General features: G+C 38.7%; 4 protein-coding genes across 11 annotated transcripts; 1 reads left to right on the top strand and 3 right to left on the bottom strand.

The window, feature by feature from the left end:
- Positions 1-675: 675 nt before the first annotated feature.
- Positions 676-4,168, bottom strand: LOC105271367 (uncharacterized). Of its 3 annotated transcripts, none has more exons than XM_011312886.1 (4): positions 3,692-4,168; positions 2,881-3,192; positions 2,204-2,281; positions 676-1,902 (listed from the first exon to the last, which is right to left on the bottom strand). In XM_011312886.1, the coding sequence occupies exons 2-4, from the start codon at positions 3,079-3,081 to the stop codon at positions 1,033-1,035; spliced, it is 1,149 nt and encodes a 382-aa protein (XP_011311188.1). In that variant the 5' UTR covers positions 3,082-3,192; positions 3,692-4,168; the 3' UTR covers positions 676-1,032. The 3 variants fall into 3 exon arrangements, with proteins under 3 accessions (XP_011311188.1, XP_011311187.1, XP_011311189.1); XM_011312885.1 differs by having other exon boundaries at positions 2,881-3,177; XM_011312887.1 differs by having other exon boundaries at positions 2,881-3,142.
- Positions 4,169-5,780: 1,612 nt separating this feature from the next.
- On the bottom strand, positions 5,781-7,483 carry LOC105271366 (uncharacterized). The gene is made up of 5 exons (XM_011312884.1): positions 7,373-7,483; positions 7,040-7,277; positions 6,797-6,900; positions 6,240-6,509; positions 5,781-6,169 (listed from the first exon to the last, which is right to left on the bottom strand). Exons 1-5 carry the CDS (start codon positions 7,443-7,445, stop codon positions 5,928-5,930), a joined length of 927 nt encoding a protein of 308 aa, XP_011311186.1. The 5' UTR covers positions 7,446-7,483; the 3' UTR covers positions 5,781-5,927.
- Positions 7,484-7,959: 476 nt separating this feature from the next.
- On the top strand, positions 7,960-9,386 carry PI31 (Proteasome inhibitor 31 kDa). Its single transcript, XM_011312883.1, has 5 exons — positions 7,960-8,207; positions 8,329-8,478; positions 8,558-8,823; positions 8,938-9,108; positions 9,169-9,386. The coding sequence occupies exons 1-5, from the start codon at positions 8,061-8,063 to the stop codon at positions 9,299-9,301; spliced, it is 867 nt and encodes a 288-aa protein (XP_011311185.1). The 5' UTR covers positions 7,960-8,060; the 3' UTR covers positions 9,302-9,386.
- A 713-nt stretch (positions 9,387-10,099) lies between these two features.
- PRL-1 (PRL-1 phosphatase) lies at positions 10,100-16,828 on the bottom strand. Of its 6 annotated transcripts, none has more exons than XM_011312882.1 (8): positions 16,664-16,828; positions 13,501-13,591; positions 13,230-13,386; positions 13,086-13,163; positions 12,694-12,812; positions 12,478-12,609; positions 12,183-12,349; positions 10,100-11,862 (listed from the first exon to the last, which is right to left on the bottom strand). In XM_011312882.1, exons 5-8 carry the CDS (start codon positions 12,808-12,810, stop codon positions 11,751-11,753), a joined length of 528 nt encoding a protein of 175 aa, XP_011311184.1. In that variant the 5' UTR covers positions 12,811-12,812; positions 13,086-13,163; positions 13,230-13,386; positions 13,501-13,591; positions 16,664-16,828; the 3' UTR covers positions 10,100-11,750. The 6 variants fall into 6 exon arrangements, with proteins under 6 accessions (XP_011311184.1, XP_011311183.1, XP_011311178.1 ...); XM_011312881.1 differs by having other exon boundaries at positions 12,694-12,913; positions 12,990-13,163; positions 16,664-16,827; XM_011312876.1 differs by having other exon boundaries at positions 12,694-13,163; positions 16,664-16,827.
- Positions 16,829-17,081: the final 253 nt, after the last annotated feature.

The following is a 17,081-nucleotide window of genomic DNA, read 5'->3' as shown; positions in this document are numbered from 1 at the left end:
ACTGCACCTCTGTAAGGGGATATTCAGGGGGATTTCTTCGGGTAAATCGATATTCCGGGGAAGCTACTGGATCTCTGTCGCTGGCAACTTGTCGAAATTGTTTAGGGACTGATTTGATGATTGCATGCCATTTCAATTGTCAAATAGATTTGTTTATGTGATATTATTTTTACAGGGCGAAGTTGACGAGTTGATAATTGAGATTTTCAATCGTTTGAATGTCGGGCAATCCCAGAAAATCATTGATACCGGGAATGTGCAGTTTTATAAATTTTTTATTTCAAATGTTTGTACGTATGACTCACGTAGGCGCTCAAATGTGTATGAACCTGATGTTTAAGTATCTTGAATGCCCCTCCTAGTCAAGTACCACGATATAGACCTATAGCGAGACTCCGATCTTACACCCAAAAGGTAATATTGACACAGGGAACTCGTGACTCCGAGCACGGGGTATGAGGATCGAGATGGAGACAAATATTCCACGAGGTCTTCACTCGTTTTTTTTTTTTTTTTTTCACGAAGTAGGGTAATGCGGAGGATTGAATTTCTTCTTCACAGATACGTATGGATGAAGAGACTAGCCTCAGAATGCCGAAGTGCTCTCTCCACTATTTGATGGGTGGAATTATTTTTACGGTTAAATAACTCCACGAAATGTTTGAGTTACGGTCATTTATTTCTGTGGAAATACTATAAATATTTACATACATATCTTTTACCGAGGATAATTCTCGTTTTACTGACCTTGTGCTTGCAGCTTCACCTGGGAATTAATCGGGGTGATGGATTTGGTGCAAGCGCGGGATTAGTGATTACATATTATACATATTCAACTCATCCTTTCCAACGATTTGAAAAAGAACGCCCTAAATCCTCTGAAGGGCACCACAATCTAGCGAAACTAATTCTCTGGGATTGTCCTTGTTTGAAAAACTGGGCTTAACTCGATGATTTTTCTCACACTTCACTATATCCTGGAGATCTCCAAGTACATCAGCCTTGTTTTTCTAAAAAAACGACTGTCCACTGTCATGTCTTCCAACTGAGATCCAACAGGGAAGGGGTATCAACCACTCTATCATTGCTTTCACTATCCGTTGGATCGTCATCACCAATCTCACCACTCGGACAGGAATCATCCCCGACGTCCTCAGCATCGCTTGTCTTCTTGCTGAGATCCATCGGCTCCTCCTGCTCCGGGCCAAAACTCTGGAAGAAAGCTGTGCATTTGTCCGCAATATTATCATCACACGATTTGTCCGGATCCGCTTTAGGTGACGGTGTCGACCGCAGCGAAGTGCTCTCACTCGATGAAATGGACAAACTGGTGACGGATATCTGGGGTTCCACTTGATTGACATAAGGAACGACCAATCTCTGTGGAAATGGAAAGCAAGGGGTGCTGAGGAACTGCATGTGATTGAGAGTTGGATGAAAGAACGGCGGAAGTCGCCACATGGGAAATCTACTAGCATCAGGCACCAGAAGACCGTGAGGCAGAAGCTCTGATCGCATTATCGGAGGCATTGGTGAATGATCTGCCAACTCCTCCTTGGACAATCTGCTCTGATTGATTCCTGAAGTAATACCGGATGCAGCTGCTGAATTGCTGTTGTTGTTGTTAGCTGCGTCCAGGACTTTGTCCGAATTAGACTCACTCGAGTTCTTGAGAAGGGCTTGCTGAGCCTGATGGGACTGCTCCTGCAGCAGACAGTGAATCTTGAACCAATTGGATCTTCTGCCGTATCTTGAACCGGACTTTGACATTCCCACCATCAGGCACTTCCGCAATCTGCACGCTTTGCACGCCGTTCGATTTTTCTTGTTGATGACGCACACACCACCATTCTTGCAGCCTGATATGCTGCCGAGATTGTTGTACGTCCGTCCGAAGAACGACTGGTCAACATAAGAAGGTCTTATTGTCATTGGGTGAACAGCTGTTGGTGATTGTAACACTTTAATGTGAAATATCGCTCGTGTACTTGGGTTTACGCAATTGTGTGGTATTAAGGTCGTTTCAGGTGACTATTTCACATGTTCTGCACTTATTCTGGGGAATGAAGCTTCAGGAGTATCGGGATTGGTGACTTGTTCAGTGAGGGGTGCTATAAATCTACGAGTTATTGAGATTCACAAATGAAGTTATCGATGAATTATTCAACGACTATTGATTAGTTGAACAGCGAATGTAACTCACCTTACAACCCTCGCACGTGAATGCACCGAAGTGGAAACCTGCTGCTGGCTCACCGCACACTCTGCATAACTGATTCATCTGGAATAAAATCGGAGGATTCACAGGAATTGATTGTGAGGATTATTATCGGGGCATCGGGGTGATGAGAAAATGAGGACTGAAGGATTATTTGGGATAATTGAATGGGCGAGGATGGGACTGATGATGGAGAATCTCATGAACAAATGGAGTTGATTTTTCATGCGGGATATTCAATTCGCTTCTACAACAGGAATTCAACAATTGTAATCATCGTCGTAGTTATGCCTCATTATCAGCGTGAATTATTATTCCATAAAATGACGCGGGGAGGCGGCCTCAGCCAGGCATATAATTCATGACAAACATAACGTGATGTACATGATGGAACGGTAAATGTCAGCATCATGGAAGTCAGAGTCTCTTATTTATTCGGACCTATTAATGTTTATCAGACAACTTTGGCTTTTGTTTCAGATTGATGACTCGCTTGTGTGCCAATTTGCAATGTCAAACAGTTGGAAAGGGATTTATTATTTTTGATAAGTCACTGGTAAAACAACTCTCAAGTTCCGGAATTTCCAGATATTTTCTATTGTCCGCAGCTTTCCGCATTTTTTTTAGATACATATGATTATATGTGAAAATTATGTACTTGCCACGTCGGTGTTTGCGTGGCTCGTGACAATCGTTGGAGCTGGTGACCACCAGCCGGTGCTACCGTGCAAGCTTGTGGTGGTGTTTCCTTCTGGTGTTGTCACGGTCTCGACTGCATATTCCCGGATACCTGAGGCCGGCCCGAAAACCGCTGGTCCTGTCCTCGCCAATCCCGCGGCATTCGACGATTCTCCCACGTCCATCCGGACATCCGTGTTATCGGTCACTTGGACTACCGTCCACCATCTCCAATGCCACAAGCAACTGCGATTATCATTGTCCTGTCACCTGGTGCTTATCTACATTTTACAATTCTTAAAAAATCATCCTAGAATCATGACTAAATAACAAAATTCAATCCCCTCTTTAAATATTTATAAATACCACGGATCACCTTTATTACAGATTATTAATAATCCACAATTATCGATATTAATATCGAGACATAAAAAATTATAGGAGAATGTGAATATCGAAGAGACTCGTAGCTCAATTAATCAAGTATAAATCCAATTCTGCAGCGAGCCTCAAATTTGACGAGAATAAATATCGTGGATCGATCGCGCTTATTGAATTATTATCGAATCACCGATAATTGCCATTCGATTTCACCGCATGATTGAATATTTAGCACTGTGTCAATCCGACGGAAATTCAATGCCAATAATCTCCGAACAGCCGCAAGTCGTCGAACGTTTGCCATTACCTCCATGAAAATCAAAATTTTCAAACCCAAAAAACCGCAAAAACTTCCGATTTTCATAATAAAAATATAGCGATCACCTCTTTAAGATAAACTGATGGAATTCTCACCGGTTCTGAATTATCCAAGGCGATTTACTTGATCCGAAGATATCACTCGTTCGAGCGATCGACTCCTCGACTTCGAGCACTGGTCGTTCCCCCGGAGGGTGATGCCCCCCGCCTAGCCATCGACCGAATGAACAAATTGATGAATAAATTGACGAATAAATTGAATCGCTATTGATCTGCTATGACAAGATGACGAAATTGTCACTGTCACTCAAACTATCCGTTGGATCACTTTGACGGGTGGGTGGAGGGGCCTGGAAGGGGGGAATATATTGATGATTATGAAAATGAGAGGTCGCGTGGATGCGAAATTGCGCGGTAAATTGGCGACCGGCTGGTGCGAGGCGTGTGCTCACGAAGCACGTGGCCACAAGACTGAAACTCCTGCCTCTCTTGCTGCGTCAGGTTTGTTTGTCTGTTCTTCCTTATCTCGCTTCTATACACTATACCAGACGTGCAAGACTTGTTTAGTATACCTCGCGGATACCCTGCGATTCATCGCTACTAATAATCAAATCGGTTTTTTATTTTTTACGTATTTAAGAGTTCAATAAAAATCACTGGAAAAAATAGACACCTCGAAAATATTAAAGTATGGAATTGAAGATATAGAAATGGAGTATCTACTTGAAATAAATATAATGATATATTTATTTCAAGGAATAATTGGAGTAAAATTGGGAAAATACATTTTTGTCGGTATTCATTGAAAATCGGATAAAAGTTAACGGTTTTAAATTTCATTATTATTTCATGTTTGGGAGCGAGAAACCAAGTACAGTCCCTACTTGATTCAAGTCGGGAGAATCTACTCGAATTAATGGCATTCTCAATTAATTTCCACTGATATAAAATCGAAAAATTGTGAAACTGGAAGTTTGGGGAACGAATGCTGTGATTTAGCAGTGGAATGGGAAAAATATGGGAATGGAAAGGGGAAAAATGGATTGGGGAGGGGGCAAGAGTCGCACGAGTGGTGCGCACGCGGGATCATACGGGTGCGCACCACTGAGTGGGAGGTGCCTTGATCGGCAGCCAATAGAAAGATCCGCCACCCACGAAGTGATAAAAATTAATTTATCGTGGGATCGTACGCCTACGCCATTGCTGGAGAAGCAAGAGTGGGTTTGGCAATGTCACTCGTATCGGACGGAAGATAGCGTTGATTGTCGGGCATTTTGTCAATACTCGGGGATTTTATTTCATTTTATTTGATTCGTGGATTACACCGGAAAGATATCAGTATCGTCGATCCGTCATTTTTCAGTAGTTGGTCCAGTCGATTGGTCAATCTTTTGTCGACAAAAAATTACACGCAACAATAAAATTAGTAATGAATGGAGATAATGAGATAATTATTAATGATTATTTTTTTTCCACTCCTGAATTGAGATTTTTCATTGTTTGTCGTCATTGGAATTTTGAGATGTAAATCTATTTTTTGGTACATTGGATTGATTGTAAAAATTGGTCTTTTTTTTTATCAAAAAATCGGCGGAATTTTCAAAAGGTGCTGAATGGAGTTGGTCACTCTATCCTTCGAGAGAATGAGGAATTTCTTTCTTTTTAAATTGTTTATTAGCTCCCAGTAACTTACCGACCGTTCCGTCATCTTCCATATCCACATGAGCGGGAGTTAAAACATGTCACCATAAATTTTAATCTATCATTGTATATTTATCGTAATTAAGGCCCGGTTGGAGGGATTCAAGTAAAAATTATTCAACATTATGTAAAAATCGTGCAAAAAATTCAATTTTTTTTCAACTCTGAAATTTTTACTCTAATTGACTGCTAAAAAATTCTGAACGACTGAATAAATTCCCGGAAATTTTCCTCTCTGTGAGATTTCCAATTTTAATTGATAAGAATTCATAAAACTACATAATTTTCATTATTGTTGATCTCACCGCCTTATCCATATCTATTTCCATAATCATCTGCATACAAGGGTCGGAAAATTCATACCAGAGGTCATGCATTAGTGATACTAACCCACATTCATAATTCGCGGAGATTTAAATGTTGAACTCTGGTCTTAGATTGCTCTGCTTGCATAATTCTCTATTCCAAAATAATAAAACAAATATAAATTGCATAACTTTTTATTTAGTATGGTTAACAATGTTCCAATTAATTATCACAAATGAAATTGAGGCTGCGATAAGTTTCGAATCGTGACGAAGACAAAAAAATCTGCTTTCCTCAAAGAGATAAATAAATCATTCGAATGGACTTATTGCATGTCTGAAAAATCGGGATGATCGGTGACATCACATACACTGTCAGGCAATCGTTGACATGTGAGAATCGGTGGGACTTCGCAAATACATTTGACACAAACAGAGTCATAATTTGTTTTCTGGTTGAGTTCTTCCCCCAGGCGAATCTTGAGGGTTCCGAATTTACACATCATGTCTTCAGAGTCCGATGGTTCGGGCGTTCCTTCCGATCTGATGACTTTATCTTTCCTATTCTCTGTTATAATCAATCGAAAATAATTCCACTGAAAAAAAAACTGAAGCATCTTAATTTAAAATCGACTTACGATATCTGTATGCGACTGGACAGTCAGTCTGGGGGGACTGAGAGCTGTAATAAACTGGTGGATAATTATTGTGAACTTCTTCGGAGTGACGGAGTTCAATTCCACATTCGGCAGAAATTTTCACTCTGCAGAAGGGTTCGACGTTTTGACCTCTGTATCCAGCACCGCAATAACAATGTTTTTGCGGCTCTGCAGCTGGTGAAAAATATTCAGGTGCTCTGTAGGTTTTTCCATCAACAACACAGGTCGGCCAATCCTCGGGCTTCTCAGCTAAAAAAATTCTCTCACCCCATTATCTGACCTTATCACATCCCACCACTATAATATTGTTGCAAAGTCATAAACTACGATAAATCCATTTATTCGAGATCAGTTTTAGCCAATATATCGAAATCGAACGAAGATAACGATATTTTCATAGATAACTCTTTTGCAAATCTCATTTTTTTTTTTATAAAAAATGGTTCTGCTAAAAGATCGCTGTGTGCTTTCAATCTCGAGGTATTCACTGAAAATTGGCGTCGAAAAAAATGCTTATTAAATATTTTCACACTCACGACAAACTGGAGCCCTTGGACAGCACTCGGTGGCATTTCTGGGATTATAGCAATTTGGAAGATGCCGAGTGAAGCAATCGACAATAGCACAAGTGAAACCAGCACTAGAAAGTAATGTCAATTGTCAATTGCCTTTTTTGCAAGAATTAAGTAGAGAAAAAATTTATTTATAGACCCCATAAAAAATATATATCCTAGTAATTATATGTGATATATATGTATTAATTTCAAAAGAACACCTACACGCCCGTATTTTGATTACAAAAGCAACCAACATCGCAGGGCTTCGAATCTTCTTTCCTGAGAGGTTCCTGAAGATTATACTCGTGTCCGTTGGCATAGCATTTGTTTATTGATCTTCCTTTCAGATGATCACAGTTGTATTTGTAGGGACAACAATCACTTTCTTTTTTATACACCGGAGTACATGCTACATCCTCGTAGAATCGTAATGGTCCTTTGCATTTACTTTTGTCGCAGTCTTAAAGAAAGGGAAGAGAGATAAGCGTGGCCATCCCCTTCCTCACCGACCAATAAAAATAGCCGTTCAATTTCAATTATGATTAATATAAATACCTCCTTCAGCAGGGGATATATAAGCAGCTATCAATACCACTATGAATACACCGAAATTCACGTATTTAGTCATGATAACTGGAGTTTATACAACAAATGTTTAAGCACAACGCGAGTCTCGTTTTATATTAGTCTTTGGGAAGTGGGGGAATGATTCTATTGATGTTGCAATTCTCACTCTTGACCTTTACAATGTCAATATTTGAAGATATGAAGATCCCAACATTCACACATTCACACCTTCTCGATTCTCATGCTCCCCTGATATTTTTTCGAAAATTTCAAATTTTTAAAATCCAGTGAATACCTCCTTGATGCTCATGCTCCCCTGATACTTTTTTTAAAATTTCGAATTTTTCAATTTCAGTGAATACCTTCTCGAATCTCATGCTCCCCTGATATTTTTTTGAAAATGTCGAATTTTAGAAATCCAGTGAATACCTCCTCGATTGTCATGCTCCCCCGATATTTTTTCGAAAATTTCGAATTTTAAAAATGTATCAAGGGAGCATGCTGCGCCCTCTCTCTCCTCGGGTGAGGTACTACAATGCCGGTGGGGTCACTCAAACCCCCAGATCTGATCCTCTACTTTAGTCAATGCTCTTTGGTAATTACTCAGCAGTCACCCAATTTTCACATCGCAAAATATTTCCTTACCATTCATGACAATACGCAAATGCCTGAATAAATGGCTGAGTCAAATGATTATTTCGGCTTCGAAATATTGAGCAAATTGGTGGAGGAGCAAGTGCACAAGAAGGAAGACGTTATCATTTTGTTCGCTCACTGGTTTCTCGTTAAGAATGGCTTTCGGTGTATTGGGCTAGGTGATTCGGTGAGTAATCCCCTTTTCCATTTTCACCTGATGACAACATTGGATTTCCCATGAGTTATAGAAATGAGAGTGTTTTCTCCATGAGAAAATGCCTGCGTAACTTTATTATTAATATGTTCAGAAAACCTTCAATCCAAATGAAAAAGGAGTGGAGCTGCTTCCTGAGGAATGGAGTCAAAGCAATCATTACTCCCTGAGATACCTCAGAGAAGCAAAGCTATATATTCTCCTCGGACGAAAATCAGACTCTGATCTGCTCCTCAATTTCCTGGTATTTTTCTGTTCCAGTCGAAAAATATAAAATAATTCATAAATAATCATGGACACATATTAGCCGATTTGATTTTTAGCGAATTGCAGATAATTGTCTGTCGACAGTGAAATTCTCAGTGAATGGAACAGTATCAGAGCTCCATGGAGCCCTCTCGTTATCAATTCCACATCACCAGGAGGTGATGCAAAAACTCCAGGGAGAACTGCTGGCCCCGGTTTACCCAGGAAATGCTAGGGAAATATCTACCCAGACGACAACGGCGTCGCGATCCCATGAGGAGAGATCGAGGAGGTCGCCGCCGGATGATCCTCTCCGAGTAGATCCAGTGCCAAGACCACCCTGGTAAAGAAAATACACCTGGAAACCGGTGTGGACTCCACTGTCGGTTTCTTCTTCTAATTAATTTAGCAGGGGAAAAATCGTTTTTAAAAACGTGTTATTTATTTTTGTTTCAAGGCCTGAGGGAGACGTGAGGGGTGTCGGGAGGAACGATGTCGATCCACTGGCAGGCATTGGCCCTCGAGGAGGTGGAATGATCTTCGATCCATTTCGTCGACCTAATCCTGGCCTGCCAAATCCCCTGGGACCACGCCCTGGTGGCATAGGAGGACCCGGCAGGCTTCCACCGTGAGATTTTTTAACCCACCACTCGATTCAATCGGGATCCTTATACTATTATTATTCCAGAGGCGCCATTCTGCCAGACGCCAGGTTCGACCCTTTTGGTCCACCCGACCTAGTCCAACCAAGATTTCGTCCCAGGAATCCAGACAACGATCACGAACTTCCACCCCCTGGTTATGATGACATGTTCATGTGAAATACCCATGCTTTCAATGTAATATTCTTTGCTATTAAAAGTCATTTCGTTAATTTCGTTAATTTCGAAATGATGATGTTTTTCTCCCAGAAAAAATAATTTTCATATCCTCATTAGAATATTCTCGAAAATATTCAGCTAGAATATATTGCCGGGAAATTCTTGTGAGTTATCGTGGAGGGATGGGTGTTGGAGCGGGGATGAGTTAATTGATTGTCGGATTTATTGACTAGGTGATAAAACGCAAATTAATCATCATCAATTATCATTTATTACGATTATTATCATCATTATTTATTATTGTTGTCATCGTTAGTATAATATTAGCGACAATATCGATATTACCACCGTAATCATGAATATTCACGTGAAAGAGTACATTCACATTGGATCGACATAAAATCAAATGACGCAAATATCAACCGATTTATTTCAATAGCGAAGTGGTAAAGTCAGATAAGTCGTATTTAATATTTTTCATAATGATCGATTTATGTAATATAAAAATGATGGGTATTATTTTTTCGTTCCCATCACTGGGTATTAAAAAAAATAAAGTAAAGAGAAAAATGTAAAAATTGAAATTATCTGACTTTATATGGCTTTGCTAGTGATGTGTTGTATGGCGTGCGATATCGCTCATTCTCGTAATCGATCCTTCATCTTCGTCTGTCAATAGTTTTGAACACAGTCTAGTGTGGCGCACAGCGTCACTGACAATTTTATATAAAAACTTGCTAGTTGATCTTCTAGTTCATTTAATCAGGTATACAGGCAATAAAAGAATACTCATGTATCTTCATTAGAGACGACGGAGTGAAAAAAATTGAGTTCCTTTATTCATCAATTACATGCGAGTCCTCATAAAATTGCCATTGCGCTACGATTAAAATGAAAGAACTTTGGAGTGCATCACCTCGCAGATTACACACATTATATTGAGATATTTCTGTTCTTTTCATTCGAATTAATTTAGAAGTCAGGCCTCACAATACGAACGAGCGAATTGAACAGAAAATGCTTTCCCATGGTTCAGCTCATGGTTTTTACATTCTCTATCGAAGGATTATAATAGCAGTCAAGTAGTAAAGCGAAAAAAGTCGAATTTGAAAACATATAATTTTAAGATCAAAAGATATCAAAAGGCCTTGCTTCTTTATTTATGATAATTAAGAGATCTTCATTGGAATAGTCTCACTTTACCACTTGGCTACTCATCCTTTATTTTCCATTCAATTTTTTCGCACGTGAATAATAATAGAAGTACATCCATCAATCCTGCCTATCACTGGAAATGCAACTTGGCGCCAAATTAAATTTTCCATTTATCAATTTCATATCAGAGACAATGAATGCACACCTCACGAATACTATTTTACACCTGAGAATTTCTTAACAAATGTTACTTAGAAGCTACGTAATATATTATTTCAAATGTCATTTTTGGTGATGATTGCACGGAAATGAAGACACGGGTATGAAAAAATTTAGTTGAGAAACCGAGCATTTACCCAATTTAATTCTATTGAAACCCTGTGGAAAATTTATTTATTTATATTATAATTTTTTGTTCAAGTTTTTTCTTGCCCAAGTTAACCTCCAAAATTATGCAACTCTTCTGTCTACACTTATCAAATCTATTCTCAATAATTTCAACGCATCAGAATTTCGATAGTAATTCATAATTAATTCAACAGAATGTCAATGAATTAACGTTGAATTTTCTCATTAAATGATACAAGTGCAGGAACTCAACTTCATAAACGTCCCATCGGAGACGAATTGCGTGAATTTCCTCCACTGGTCTATTGTCAAATTCCACCCGATAAAGTACTGTACTTTAACTTTACCTCGTCCTCCTTCACTCCTCGGGTGATTTAACTGATAAATGTCCCAGGATCTTAAGAAAAATTGAAGAAACAAACTCGGCAAGACCATAAAAATTTCCCACAACTCGCCCATTGCCAAAAGAAATTTACAAATTTAAAAAACCAAAACGGATAATTGAATACGCATATCGATACATATATATTGATATATAATGTGGTCGCACAGTACTAAAAATTATTGGACCATAGGTACACATGATTGGCCCCTAGCCCACCGATGGCACCGATGGTAGAGTATAAAAAGAAATGTATAAATCGCATTGGAAACGTAATGTACAATTGTAAATTTCAGTCAATCATTAGTGGGAGGCAGTCCTCACCCTTAATAACTCCATAAATTAAAGGATTGGAGGGGAAGTAACATTAATGACAATTCGGCAAAGCCCACTCTTGCATTTCCACTGATAGGCCATTATTTTTATAATATAATTGGTACAATATGTCACTTTTCGTCATAGTCGTGCGAAAATTCGTGAAATAAGGTATAAACAAAAATCAATAAGTTGCACTGACGAAAATGAAAGAAAAAAAAATCATAACTAAGAAATTCTCCATTCACTCTACTGGACGCAGCACGAATTTTTTTGTCCGTTCTTGAGCTTCAATCGAGATTTCGGACGATATTTTTCCAAATAGCCCAATTGTTTGGCGTTTATGGCGCCACGTCGTTTCCTGGGAAAGCACAGAGAACAGAATAATCAACTTGATATTTCCAATGACGTTGATAATGGTTTTTTTATATTTTTATCAATTTTTAAGGAATATATAGAAATCCTGAAGAGATTCGAGAATCGACGGTTATTGGATGGAATATTTTCGAAAAAAAAAACACGTTTTTCGGCCAGTAGTCATACATCGAGCAGTCGGGCTAGAGATGAAATTTTTTTTTTCTCCCATTTTTGGTTTTGACCGAGTTTGTGACAGATTAATTCGAGTGAGTTAGTCGAATGGTGAAATTATGTGTAATTATTTAAATGAACATGGAAACTCACTCTCTGATGAGGGCTACAGCGTCTTCGTATTTTAGTCCTAATTCAATGAGTGCAAGGGCGACGAGGACAGGGGCTCTGCCGAGTCCAGCGACACAGTGCACTGCTACACATGCCTCAGGTGTTTCCCGGAATCTGTTCTTCAGTAGCTCAAACCATTCGTCGATCACCTAAATATTTATTCATTTAAGTTTTACTTGACATTCTACTGGGAAATTTTTATGTCGTAAATAAATAAACATGAAAAATGAGAAAATCCATTTATTATTTATTATTTATTATTTCAATTGATACGCACCTCGTTGGGTGGAAATGTTCCATCATCGAAGACGAGATCAAGAACGTTTATTCCCTCGGACTTGAGCTCCTCGACTTTATACGTCGGCTCGCAAACTCTCACCACTTCCATGACATTGTGCTTCTTCAATTCCTACAATTGAACAATCATTGTTCACCACTAGTATAAAAATCAAACAATGGAATAATTGTAAATAAGATAGACAAAAATACTTACTTGGATGAAAGCGTGGATAGTTTGATCACTGGGTCGATCGGTAATGAGGAATTTCATATTTTTGTATTCAATTTCGGCTGGAGCCGGCCTGATATCCTTCACCCGCATGTTGCTCATATCTTCATACAATTGCACGGGATTTAAATAAATTTCAACTCTCTTCTCTCCAATAACCAATCAAATCAACAACTCATATCTTGTTAATTCGAGCTGTGCGAGGCTACGAGTCCAAATAAATTACAAAAAGAAGAAAAAAAAAACAAGGAGAAAATGAAAAACTAATAATTAAGAAATACAACTGAATTTCCAGTGAAGATTTAGCCCATAGGTGTCAGTCTTATTGTGAGGTTCTTCATTTCACTATTATCCTCCCCAGGACAGAGGGTAATGACCTTTTTACACAGAGAATCTCGCTAGAAGTTGATTCAGCCGCGAAAGATGCGTGATATGCCTTTTTTTCGGAAGATTATCTGCAAATACAAGAGATAATTGATTGATGCAAATGCACTGGTGTGATGCTCTGTGGTAGAGCTTACCTATTTGGCGCTGGGTAATCCCCACCAAGATGCACTCAATGACTACGATGCCTGAACATGGTAATGTTGATTAAAAATTCTTCGCTAATGAGTTTTCCTGATGACTAGCTGAATAATCTATCGTTCTGTATCGATGAATACTAGATTGTTTCAATTTCTACAAATATAACGTATATATTTTCGTTTCAATGACTACGTCCTGGCACAGTTACTGCCCCTTTATTCTCTCGATTTATTTTAAAAAGATAATTTATTCAATATTGAAACGTACGTCTTGTCTCTCTCTATTTGTGTTGAGCCTGGCAGTACTCGGCGCTGTCCAGCTGAAACTCCATGTATGTGAGGATGCACTCACCAGGAAACTAAAAAAAAAAAATCATCACCCTGTCGTTATAACTAATTATCATGCAAATAGCCTCGACAAGTTTTCAATCATTTATCTGTCAATATAAGCCACATCTTAATACTGGCAAATGATCATTGTTTCAAATTTCATTTGAAAAAATAATCCGATGAGGGATCAATAATTTTCTAGCGACTGATGACACCGGAATGTCATTGCGAGCGCAATTGTTGACCGCTGATTATTTAAAACCTCTGCATTATGGAGTTCTACGCAGAAGTCACGTGCGTTCAAATGTATACCGGGTAAGGGGGGAAGCTTAAAAATTTATAAATAAAACCAACAAATAACCTTGAGACGTCGACCAACAGCGTAATATTCTAATTTCGTATATTGTCCCTGGTTGCAATATTTTTTTTTTATTTCACGTATCCATGATAAAGCGAGGGGAAAAAAAATTCATTCGAAGGAAAAAAAAAATTGCCTCGATCATGTCTCAAGGGCGTTTAAATATAATTTAAAAAGATCTATTGCGCGCTCGTGAGTTTATCCTGGGTCTTCAGACAAATTACCACATGCATGCCATAACTGCAGAATTATTTCCAGACTCTGTATTGATGGATAAACTATTCACTGTCCTCCGTTTATTCAATTGTTAACAAGACTAACTGAACGCGACATTCTCAGTGACAATTCGCACACAAACAGTTGCAATATTGAGAATTATTAAGTCGATAGGTTTCCTATCAATCAATACCTAATAAAAAAATTGAATTTAATATTTTTTCATTTAGCTACTGGATAACTGGAATAACTAAAAATGAAAATGATGAAATATCGGTGGCCCGAACTCAACGATAGAGCCAAAAATACACCAGTGATATTCATCAAATCACGATTACCGATGGCTCATTTTCAGCACACCAAATAATATGCAAAAATTCAGCGATTAAAACTAGAAAAAATCCTCATATACATGTTTATCAAGCACAAAAAAATTATATTATAAACAAACGCATGTAACTCACTGGCTGAAGGCCCTCGGGTAATAGCTAGTTGCATCTTGTAACGAATCACGTTCAATATAAATATAATATACACCGATGTCAACTGATTTTCGCTCTCGGCTTGGTGAATTCCAAGGGAATAAAAATTGAAAAAGCACTTGGAGTTTGTACCTCAATATCATTGATACGGGATCAGATTGGATTGAGTTGGGAATAACCACTTGAGCATGAATAAAGTCACATTTTAATCGACACCACCAACACCAGTTTGTGAAAATCTCAGTAAAGGATACCGAGACGGTAAAAAATTCTCATCAAAGTGCTCGAGGAAGTGGCTCTTCCAATGACCACGGATTGACGGTCGTGTAGAATCTGGGCCAGCACTTTACAGACGGATGAAAATAGCGTTGGTAAAGAGTCGCTCGCTCTGTATCCCAGTGAACATGAACATGTCGAGACTATTTTACTCTCCCTTCCAATACTTGGAGCTCTCTTTTCAAGCCCGTCGCGTATTTTCCATAATCTGCCTTTACTTATCCACCTCTCCTCACTCCCACCAAATGCCTCCGTCGACGTCATCGTCAGCCACGAGCCAGCCAATCCCTCATCACCCACCACCCACCACCCACTTTATGACGTTATTCATCCTATTCCTCGTATCACTCGACACGCGCTCCTATTTCGCTTTATGATGAAATTTCACTATTTTTTTTTTGCTCACTTTGAGTTTTTTAAACACTGGCAATTATTATTTCAAATTATTTGACTTTAGACAGTCAATAGGTACTTTTGGTGTTTTTGGGAAATGATTATGAACTTTATTTTTTCCTAATTCAAGTTTATCGCTCTGCTCCGAGCTGCATACCTGGAGATTGCCCATATTTAAAATACGATAATAATAGGAGGATTCACTTCCATCCGAGGCTTGGAATATAATATAACCGGCGGTTGTTCTGATAACTGGACAGGTGGTCCTGTCACTTGATCGTCCAGGGGACAATAATAATTTATTTTTCATCTACAAGGGGTAGGATGACATTCATGTGAGCGCCACGGTTCATTTTTCTAGATCTGCACTGGATTCAAATCTATCAAGGTCGAGTTTACGTAATAATAATTATCATCAAATTATGGATTAAAAAAGGTATGATAAGATAATATTTAATGACGTGATCCACCGACCAAAGTTTTTTAAAAATGATTCTTGTACATTTCGTACGTAGAGTACGTGCGTTATTTATTTTTCCGACAATATATGAGTTACGATAAAGAGGTGAGTCATGAGCTAACAAGTAGAGCATTAATATTTTCTCAGGTACTGATGAACGAACTTCTCTGAGATAAATTTATTCGAGGAATTCAATTAAAGTCGATGATTTATCTCGAGATTTTGGGTATTTCATTGTCTCGAATGTATTTAGCCGACCTATATTTTTTTTCCTCGTGCAGCAACCGATTTTTGTACTGCCAGTGAAGCGCCAAAATCAGATAAGTCAAATTAAAAATTCTTTCATGTGTAATTATCGATTTATCTTGATTTAAGATTATTGAAAACATTCAAAGATTTTGCTAGGTGTATTTAAAAATTGATTTTTAAGTCATGCTTAAGATATTTAAAAAAAAAAGGGGGGGCAATTGGTATGTGAATTGAAAAATGTTTATAGATGGTATGTTGGAGGAAATGGAGTTGAGCCTCTCGCCGTCCAACTCGTGCCAAGACTGCCAAGACGTACGTCACAGGATCATGAAAACCCGATGGAGATAATGAGAATGACAAATTTCCCATTTCGCCACAGACGAATGATTATGGTTATGGTTACAAACAGAGAGCGAGTAAAAAACCGAGGGGAGGAAAAAAAAAGAAAAATAAATAAATGAAATAAATAATGGAGAGGAGCATATAGACAAGAAAATTCCACGCAACTCGGTGGTATGTACTCCACAAGCCCTTGTAAATGTCCATTATACAGGTACAGCATCAAGCATCAAATCCACCAAGTCCAATGGCATGGGGGACGGAAGTAAACTTTTGCTGTTGGTATTGAATTGGATTGGAAGATTTTTTTTATAATAAAATCACTCACCTGAATCGCCATACACATTGAATACGGCAGGTACGGTGGGGCGTCGTTGTTAAAAACGATACTCCAAAAAGGGTCAGTGACACTTGCTCAACTTACACACGTCCTAACGCCAAAAAAGCTTATGGACGACTAGTGATGAGACGTGAAAATGGCGGAAGCATCTTTGTGTGGGCGCACACCTCTATGAATTCTCTCTATTCCACTTTGAACGCCCTCTATCCAATTTTTAAATAAACCTCCACGACAGGGCTGCCACATGAATGTTTTCCAAAAAATTCCTTTTGATTTTTTTTCTGATGTTCACTCTAAAACCCAGTCAAAGAGGATTGACTAGAGTAGAGGCTCAGTTCTGGGGGTTTGAGTGACCCCAGCGGCATCGTAGTACTGCACCCCAAGAGAGGGAGGGCGCAACACGCAA

Source organism: Fopius arisanus, unplaced genomic scaffold (genome assembly GCF_000806365.1).
Source record: "Fopius arisanus strain USDA-PBARC FA_bdor unplaced genomic scaffold, ASM80636v1 scaffold00108, whole genome shotgun sequence".
NCBI classification, from domain to species: Eukaryota; Metazoa; Arthropoda; class Insecta; order Hymenoptera; family Braconidae; genus Fopius; species Fopius arisanus.
Note: the sequence above shows the minus strand (reverse complement) of the source record. Positions and strands in the feature narration are given on the sequence as shown.